Source organism: Spermophilus citellus, assembly GCF_964194105.1.
Source record: "Spermophilus citellus genome assembly, chromosome: 18".
In the NCBI taxonomy this organism is placed as follows: Eukaryota; Metazoa; Chordata; class Mammalia; order Rodentia; family Sciuridae; genus Spermophilus; species Spermophilus citellus.
This window is the reverse complement of record NC_138200.1, coordinates 19045259-19055275: the sequence shown is the minus strand read 5'-3', so window position 1 is coordinate 19055275 and position 10017 is coordinate 19045259. Positions and strand designations below refer to the sequence as shown.

Here is a 10017-nt window from a genome sequence, read left to right as displayed (position 1 = left end):
TCCCCTCACGTGGGCTCAAATATAGGTCACAACACTAATAATATCTTTTTTAAAGTGTGTGTGTGTTTTTTTTTTTTAAACCTACTACTTGACTGTGTTCCTTAGACTAAATAAAGGATATTTTATAAATTACACACAGCTCTAGTGCTTTGTTTTCAGTCTACCAAGGAAGCCACAAGAAGGTATTGTAACTTGGGTGATTACTTGGAACTTGATTGGCCGCTAAACAGGGCCTTGAGTATCTATACTAAGTGCAAATCCCAAAGCTTCCTGTTCGGAGCATCCTGCTGAGGATTGGACCCTTTGCAGCTGCCTGGGCCCTCAACACCTAGCACACACCCTGCCACAGCCCTGGGAGTGAGAGCATTCAGGCAGTGACCTCCTCCACCTCTTCCAGACCCCCAGCCCTGGGCTCCAGCTTCCACCAATGCCAACCACTGGGTGTGCTGAGCCTTTTGCACTAGGTTGGTTTCATTCATGTGTATGTATGAATAGAGCCACTAATGCATTTGGAAAGATGGGAGACAGTGTGTATGTGAGAACTGGGGGAAACTGTCCACTAAGCCTCTGTCCAGGAGAAGACTTGAAGTTGACTGAGCCCAGCAGAGTCTGTCCCCTGACTAAGAGGCAGACCTTTGTTCCCTGGAGAATGCTGTCTACCAAGATGGCCCCATCCTGACAGGCCCTGTTCTCCCCCTTGACTCCACAGACAGCAAAACAGTTACACTGGACCAGGAGGATAATCTAGGACACAATATTGGAGCGTCTAAGTAGGTGACAAGGTAGAATATATAAAAATGGGAGCTGACAGAGGATTTTCAGTTGAAGGCAGGCACTTACTTCAAAACAATAAAGAGCTCTGGACAGAGCTAGAGGGACAACCAACGGCCAGAGAGGGCAGCTTGAACCTCATATCTCGGCTGATATGGTATTCTGTGAAATGTGATATGGCCATGTGATGCCATAAATTTAGTTGATTTTATTTTTTTGTACTGGGAATTAAACCCAGAGGTGCCTAACCACTGAACCATATTCTCAGCCATTTATTGATTGATTGATTGATTGATTGATTGATAGATACAGGGTCTTGCTAAGTTGCTTAGGACCTTGCTAAATTGCTGAGGCTGACTTTGAATTTACAATCTGTAACCAAGTCACTGGGATTACAAATGTGTGTCACCACTCCCAGCCCGTTTCAGTTGATTTTAAGAGACAGGCAAAGGTCACAAAGCTCAAGGCAGCCCCATAAAGTGGTCTTGTCTCATGTGTGATGAGGGCACAGATGGCCCTCTTTCTACTTCCCCAAAACCCACCCAAAAGAGGTGGCTCCTTGTAGAAAGAGCACTTGGGGCCTCTGCAGACATCTCATCTCTAGTGGAGGCTTTGATTTGAGATTATCTATCCTCAAAGACTCTGGGTTACTAGATAGGGTAAAATCTTACTGTATTCATTGCCGCAAGTTGTCAGACTATCCACAAATGGATGTCCTTAAAATTAATTAAGAATAGAGGAATGATTTTCATGCATATTTGTCAAAAGGAGCTCCTGCCTTGTTAGTGTGAGAATTCACATTAGACCAAAACAAGGTTTGTTGTCAGTATCCATGGAAACCTATAAAGGAGTCACAAAGATAAAGCTCTAATGCCCACATAAAGCCCAAGACAGTTTCCCTGCTTTTTTTTCATAACCTCACCCTGATCTGAGGAAGATGGTCAAGGGCAGTTGCTTAGAGAAAACTAACTATACAGTAACAACAGTAATTTAGATAAAACCACTCAATTCACTAACTGGGGCCCAAAGTCAGAGAAGCATTCTCTTCAGAATTTCTTTTTCGTAGGAGCTCATTCCTGGCACATTCTTGGCAGTTCTGATTATGTCTAGACCTTAGGAGGTAGCCCTGCAAGGAAGGAGACAAAGAAAAAGGTGTTGGTGGCAGCTGAGAGCAACTTCCTGCCAGGAACAAGATTTGAGCTGATATTCTCTTAAGTTCAGGGAGGGACCCCTCAGCCCCAGGGAAGCCCACACCCCCAATCTTAGGCTAATTCTTGGATCTGGCTTGGGAACTCTGAATTGCAGCTCAATTCCCACAAGCCTCAAAACTGAGCAAGTGGGGCTCCTGCCTGACCCACGGTAAGCTCTTCACACCTCAGAGTCCAGAAAGGCACTCTTGAAGGTGGGTGTCCAGGCATGGCTGATGATTGGTAGTTTCTTTTCCACCAGAAAGAAGTCGGCTGTGTTTTTATCCATGCCACACCTACCCCTAGCAGTAGAAGGATGTGTTAGATAGAATTGATGCTATTTGGGTGGTAAGTCAAACCACCATGACCGGGAAAGCGGGTAGAGGTGGCTGCTGGTTTCAGACTTTGGTTATTAAAATGGTCCCTGCTTCCCTACAAAGATCTTTATCTCCCTAACCACTGGAGGAGAAAAATCGTTTGTGTAACCAACCTATGCCAGCCACTGCAGGGGCTTGGATGATGACATATCCTATGGGCTAAGAGAAGGCATTATTTTTATCCACAAGAAATGTTTACTTTTAATTGTTTATTGGAGGATCTGTAGGTATCCAGAACAAAAACTATATATAGTTTCCCATTTTGTCATGACACCAAACACAGATTTACTCCCAAATGCCTGAATTTTCATGTAGAACCAACTACCTCTCAAACCTCGTAGTCAAAGAAGCTTCTCTAAAATTCTAATGAGAGACCCAGAAAATGAGGCAGCCACACTCCTCGGGAAAAACACATAAGGAGAAGGGCCAGAGGTCAGCTGCATTTGGATTTTTGTCTTTATTTCCATTACTCAGAACAGCCAGTCATGACAGCCATCCTTGGCTCCCAGGCAGTGAGGGACAATGCTCTTCCTTGACCCAGAGGCATGGCAGAGGAATAACAGCTGGGTCATCAGAGCCTGACTCCTGGGACCCTCCTCACACGGAAACCACAAACCAGGATAAAGTCTTTGGGAGCTGCAAGGATGAGCCAGCTGCGCTGGAGCAGCAAGTAGACCACCCTGCCCCTGGGAGGACCCAGGCGTGGGCATCCCTGGCTGGATGGGCCGGAGATGCTCCACCAGCCACAGCTGGAGCGTCTGCGGGCCAAGCGTGCGGCTCGACGCCCGTGTCTAGAATGTCACCAGAGCTTCCTCCTCTGTGTCCTGGACGGGATCCAGGGCTCCCGAAGAAGCTGCGGTTGGGTGCGCACAGACTGCCAGGGCAGGGCTGGGCTGCTGCTAGCGCGGCGGACGCGGGCCACGCCCTCTTGGACGCGACCACGCCTCCATCTCCCGGGGCCCACGGAGCCACGCCCGGCCCTGCAGCCAAACAGCAGGAAGGCAGATTTGTACGAGTAAGTACAAGGTCCTGGAATTCTCTCCCGGTTGCCACACACTATAGGGAGAATAATTGGGGGGAGATTGTGCAACTGCCCGAGAAGCCGGGGCGTACAGCGAGGGCTCTCAAGTTCTCATCCCAGGCGTCCCAGGAACCTTGGGACAGAGCCGGGCGCCACCTTCGAGTGACACCCATGCCTAGCTCCATCAGGGAAGCAGTATGGCTCTGCGGAGAGTGGGAGAGCCCGGGTCCAGGCTGGGTGGACGGGAAAGAGGGTTGAGAAGGGACCACGCCTTCAGCCCCAGGCAGCTGCAAGCAGCCGCGGTGGCAGCAGCCCCGTCTGGCAGTGCCTAATGAAGCACCCGGCAGTACCCAAAGCCCCGGGGCTGGACGCACACCAGGTCTCTCCCCCTGAGGGAGAGGGGGAACCTGGGGAAGCTCCACCCAGAGACTGACAAGCCCTACCCCACCCCGTGGGGCCGAGCCTGGGCAGCTGGGCTGCATGCTCAGCCCCAAAGAACCCCCATGGGTGAGTCCATCCCGGGGGGCCTAGTGAGTCACTTCCCCAGGCCCGGAGGCTTTCGTGGAAGGTGCCTCCCTCTTCGGCAAAGCATCCTTTGTTCTACTGCTGGCTTCACTTCACAACCTCTCCCTCCTCTGCTTTGCAAACTCAGGTCCGGAGGGGGTTAAGGGCACCAGCTGTAAGCAGCACCGAGTGGGCACATGCATACCGCCTCCAGAGTGCTCTGGCACTGCAGAGTCTGAAACTGGCTCTCTTGCTTCCTCTGTCCCCTGCCTTTCAGGGCCCTGGCTCTCCCACTTCCCCAGATGTCTGGGGGAAGCCCCACCTCCCCACACAGGTGGTGGGTGTGCACCTCCTGGGGAGTGCTGATCCTGGACGTGCACCAGGAGGGAGGGTGGTTTGGATGTGCTCACCCTGGCCGGCACCGCCTGGAGCTGCTGGACTGGCCTCAACACTAATCTTGCATCAGGGAGAAGTTTCCAGCAATCACCACTCACTCTCCCTCCCTTAGGCCTCCCCCAGTTCCCAGGCCCTGGTGGAGAAACCTTGTGAAAGCCCAGCCCAGGAAGGGAATTCATCAAGCCACCTCCAGACACAGCCTCTCCTTTGGCTTCACTCTTGGCCTTCCAGCTGTCACGTGGGCAGCTCAGCGTGGGCAAAGTCCAGGAGCTGACGTCACTTGTGTGGTGAGCACTGGCCTTGTAGACCCCTGCACTCTTGTTTTGAAGAAATAGAAGAGAAGGAAGGAAGGAAGGAAGGAAGGAAGGAAGGGAGGAAGGAAGGGAGGGAGGGAGGGAGGGAGGGAGGGAGGGAAAGAAAGAAAAACTTGTATGCATAAAGAGATTCTCAAATTTTATTTTCACTAGACCCCAAAAGGCAGGGGGCAGTGTCCCAGGAAAGATGAACTCCATTATGGAGCATCATTTGACAACATATATTTACCTTCCCATAAATATTTCTTGAATGTCTACAATCTACTGTCACTTGTAAGACCTGTGGCTCAAAAGAGGGCTTGCTGGGGACTAGGCTCTGAGCCACGTGTATCACTTATATCAAGTCATCAAGTCCTTATACTGATCTCCAGCCCCTCCCCACCCATGGGGAAAGAGCAATTAATATTCTCTTACACAGAAAAGGAAGGTGTAAATTCCCTCCCAAAGGAGGGGCAGAAGAACAGCCCCAACAGGCTCCAGAGCTTATGCTCCTGCCATTCAAAACAAAGGCCAGTGCATGGGTTTTTTATGTGGCTGTGACAAATAACCACAGACTCGGTGGCTTAAAACAATTCTAAATTTGAGACAATACATTTTTCATCTTACATGTCTGTAGGTTAGAAGTCTGAAAGGGGTCTCACAGGACCAAAATCAGAGTTAACAGAGCTGTGTGCCTTTCTGGTGACCCCAGGGGAAAACCTGTCTTCTGTTTCCACCTTTGAGAGGCTGCCTCTATTCCTTGGCTTGTGGTCCCTTCTTCCAGCCTCAAAGCCAGCAGTGTGGCATCTCTGGTTTGTCTCTTCTGGAGTCATCATTACATTGGGCTCACTTGGATCATCGGATGATCTTCCTATCATAAGGTCAACTGATTAACCTTAATTCCCCTGTGCCACATAACCTAATATGTTCACAGATTCCCAGGTTTAGGATAAAAAGGGCATAGATGGGGGAATTTTTCTGTGTGGTAGCAACTTTACTCAAAAAGTCTTGATTGAATATATTTGTGTTTCAGGCACTAGTCTAGGTACTGCTGGGGATTTAAAAAAAAAAAATCTCTGACCATGTACAGCTTATACCTTATTGAGGGAGATGGAAAATACAATAAAGAAATGAGTGAAATATCTGGCCTAGGTGGTGATAAGTGCTAAAATGAAAAATAAAGCAGGGAAGAAGGACAGGAGTACGTGTAAATTGTTATTTTGGACTGTGTGCTGGACATCTACCCTCGTGCCCAGCTCTGTGCCTGGAGCTGACTTCAGAAGCAGCATGAGGGGCTCCCTTATCCTCTGGCTTCCTGTTGGCTGATGGGAAGCACCTTTAGAAGTCTGAAGTGTAGAAGGGAAGTGAGGTTAGCCTCTTTCATCCCCTTCCCAAGGCCTCAGCCCCTCTAGGAGGCTTTTACCTGCACAGCCCACCTGGCTCTGAGAACACCTCTCTTTCTTCACCCCTTTAGGCCTCAGAATGGTAACTCTGGCTGGATGTACTAGCCCTGAGGGGCACTCATTACCCCTTCTGCCCACACCTTTGTAAATAGTATGTTATTAAAATCTCCTTGGATTGTCCAAATTGGAGGTTACCATCTTCTTACCAAGAAGGCCTCCTAGTAACAGTTAGATAAAGCCCCAAAGAAGATGAGGCAAGAGGCATGCAGGTGCCTGGAAAGAGCATTTGGGGCAGAGGTAGCAGCCCTCAGGTAAAAGGACCCATGATATGTTTGAGAGACAGCGTGAAGCAGGTTTATGTGGCTGGAGTGATCGAGGAGCGGGGGAGTGACAGAGATGAGGTCACGGGGTGGCTGGGCTAGGGGAAGTCAGATAATAGAGAGCCTTTGCAGAAGATGCAGCCAGTGCCCCACTAGTCCTTCAGTATCCCCCTTTAGACAGCCGCAGACCCCAGGGCTTCCTACTGTCCCTGCAAAACCTGGCCTGAGAGTCTTTTGAGCAGGTGTCACAGACCCCGGCACATGGGGCAGGCCAAGGAGTTAATGGCGCTGGGAGTAGCTGTCAATCAACATGGAGTTGGTGAATAGATACCCAGTGTCTTGCCTCTTGCATTTGACAATTGCAAGACATGCTCAAGTCAATCTCTCAGACATGCCCAGTGGGGCTGAGCTCCAGTTGCCCACAGGGTAACACCCTTGTGGACATGTTTCCTTCATTCCTCTGTCTCATTTCTCTGTTTCTCCCCACATACCTGCAAGAATCACCTCTTAAATGAACTTTTTTTTTTTTTTTAAACTATGTCCTGTCAGGTGACACATGATTTCTATTTGTCCTGTAACTGATTACTTTGGTTTGACTATGTTTTAATTGTGTCCTCCCAGATGTTCTTGTGGCTGAAGACTTGGTTTTCAGGATGGCAGTACTGGGGGAGATGGAATTTTTCAGAGGTAAGGCCTTAGGCCTTAGTGTAAGGACCTTGGGTCATGGGGGGCATGACCCAGGAGCGTTTAGGCAGCTCTCTGGGAACTCTTGGGTTCTCATGAGAAGGCAGGCCTGGCCCCATCCAATTCTCCCTCTTCTCCTGATTCAGGATATAATCATTTGTTCCTTCATGCAGTCTTGCCATTGCCAGATGTATCATAAAGTGATGCAGCCAAGTGGCAGTACCTGTGCTACGTCATTTGAACTTTCAGCCTCCAGAACTATAAGCTACATAAACCTCTTTTTTTGTCACAAGTAGTCTGTATAGTGACAAAAAGGTAGCTAATCTACATGTGATATTCAATTTGATCATTGGATTAAGGTGCTGTGCACCAGCCTTCTCCATAAACTTACTTCTTTCTTCTTAGTAATTAATAAGTATATGGTGGTGGTTACTTTGAAGCTATGTAAATATCCCATTCCTCATCAAATTTCCAGCTATTCACTTGTCTGTTGACATCAGTGAATCCTTATTCATTAATTTCTGTTATTTCCAATGGGTTGTAAACTGCTATTTTCATTATTTACTTTGGTACTTCAGTAACCCCAGTTGGCCAGTGGGATCCCTTTTATTCTTGGCTTTCTTCTCTTAATATGTCTCCATCTTTTTTTTTTTTTTTTTTTTTTTTTTTTGAGTATTTCCTTCCTGGCAAAAGCTGTTTCAGGCTCATTTTATTTTTCCCCCCATCCTGCCTCAAAGTCAGCCCCTCCTACAAAGAACTCTGGTTGCTCTTGCTGGAGAACAGTATTTAGAAACCAAGAGAAGGAACTAGGTGTGCTCATTGCTGTTGGGGTGTCAATTCTCCCGGATCCCCTCACTGGAAACCACTAAGGAATATACATGTGTGTATATTCACATGATTTTATGCATATTTGTTTCTATACTGCTATGCTTTTAGAAAATCATGAATTGTCACCAATACAAACCTAACACCACACATCTCAGCTCAATGTTCTCCTTTTTCCTATTTGTGTCTCTCCTAAAGTGAGAAGAAATATGGGTCTCATATCCTTAAAATAGCCTGTTGCTGCCCTCCCCTTGTCATCGAAGACTCAAACACCTTCCTCATCCTGCTCCAGCTCTGACTCATGGACTCCCTCACAGCACTATGCAGAGGCCTCCAAACCCTCATCCTGCACAGAGCTGATTTCCTGGAAAGATGTCCTCCTCACTTCTCAGCTTGCAAACCATCCTGGACCACTGTCTCTACCTCCCCTGCTCAGTCCCACCTAATAAAATCTGAATTGTTCAAGAGAGAAAGAAGAAGAACTTTGTCAAAACATCAAACACAGGGCTGGGGTTGTGGCTCAGTGGTAGAGCACTTGCCTGGCACACTCGAGGAACTGGGTTCGATCCTCAGCACCACATAAAAATGAATAAATAATGTTATTGTGTCCATCTACAATTAAAAATATATTTTAAAAAACATCAAACATAAAGAATAGGTTAACAAATCATATACATTGTATATAGCTACAGTTTGTTACAAAAAAATGTAGGGGTCAGGGGAGTAGCTCAGTGGTAGAGTACACATTTAGCATGATCGAGGCCCTGGGTTTAATCACCAGTACCAAAAGCAATTTTTTTTTAAATTTTATTTTTTAATTGACACATAGTAATTGTACATATTTGTAGGGTACAGTGTGATATTTCAATATATGTTATGTATAATGATCATATCAGGGTCATTGGCATGTCCATCAACTCAGATGTTTATCATTTCTATGTAGGGAACATTCAAAATCTTCTTGGCTCACTATTTTGAAATATACAATTTGTTAGAGTCTGTAAACAAGTCAGCTGGCAAATGTTAGAGTCTGTAAACAAGTCTGGATGGTGCCTGGCATTTTGCCAGAGGGAGTGGTTTGTGAAGTAATGCCATTAAGTGTGGAGAGTCCTTATTGGTTGACTGATGTATCTAGTTTATGCTAATTAAGACAAGCTGTGTGGAATGTATAAATCCCTCTGTTGTCCTACAATAAACGGCTCCCACTCCTGCTGTATCAATCTACACAAGTCATTCCTCACACCCCCCCCCCCCCCCCCCGGTTATTTTGCTGCAGCCGGACTGCAGCAACAATTATTGTCAACCGTAGCTCTCCTCCTGTGCTGTAGAACATTAGAAGACTCTCCTCTTACCCAGCTATTCCCCTGTACCCATTAACCATCTTCTCTCCAAATCCCCTTCTCCACACTTTTCCATTTAAAGATTTTATAAGGAAATTAAGACTGTGGGAATCATACTAAAATACTAAAATTCTAATTGCTATTCTTGTAAGTTAAAATGATGAAGTTTCTTTCCTTTTCCCCATTTTTCAAGTTATCTGTAATATAGTACTTTTCAGTTAATATACATATGTATCAAAGGGAACATAATTTAAATTGCACTTTCTAAATCATCTCAAGCTGTGTACAGGATGCTCAGGATTTATGCTGTTGGTCCAAGAAGGTGATCGTAGTTTTAACAGAGATCTGAAGAAGAGCAAGTCTATTCAAAACAAATGTGGATCAGAATGCAAAGTTCTCATGAATGTTAAAAAATAAAACCTGAGTTCTGGTTCCAGAATAAGACAGTACTTTTTCTACAACTCCCTGTGCTCTCTGGCCTGTTTTTAGCTATCTTGCACCTGGCAAAATCAGGAGGGCCTTGAATGGCCTAACTGTAAGTTCCCCTCCTCATTCTGCTCCCACTTATAAGGTTCTCTAGCCAAATAATCCTCCTCCTCCTTAAGGGGGCCAGGAGTAGCTCCTCTTTATCCCTGAGTATTGGGTTTTGCCAGTCCATGGAATCATGAAACAGGTTCAATTACTTCTTCCCTTGGGGACCCAGGAGCATCTTCTCTCTGATACTACAAAGCCTTCTCCCACAGCCCCTGCTGTTCATTTAGTTCCATGTGCAACTCCCATGGGAACCTATGTGGCACATGGTGTCCTCCTGCCCCAGGATATGAAAATATGCAACTATTTAAAATCCTGTTTATCTCATCTGTCCAGGTTCAACAATCATGTATCCACCATCCCAC

At 46.7% G+C, this 10017-nt stretch overlaps 1 protein-coding gene across 3 annotated transcripts; it reads left to right on the top strand.

The window, feature by feature from the left end:
- Positions 1–3066: 3066 nt before the first annotated feature.
- On the top strand, positions 3067–8982 carry LOC308638344 (uncharacterized protein; the record flags this gene model as incomplete). Of its 3 annotated transcripts, XM_081275690.1 has the most annotated exons (4): positions 3067–3350; positions 4369–4543; positions 6894–6959; positions 7980–8982. In XM_081275690.1, 4 exons carry the CDS (start codon positions 3067–3069, stop codon positions 7980–7982), a joined length of 528 nt encoding a protein of 175 aa, XP_081131816.1. In that variant the 3' UTR covers positions 7983–8982. The 3 variants fall into 3 exon arrangements, 1 of the variants encoding a protein (XP_081131816.1); XR_014019822.1 differs by lacking the exon at positions 4369–4543 and having other exon boundaries at positions 3290–3350; XR_014019823.1 differs by lacking the exons at positions 3067–3350; positions 4369–4543 and adding an exon at positions 5293–5430.
- Positions 8983–10017: the final 1035 nt, after the last annotated feature.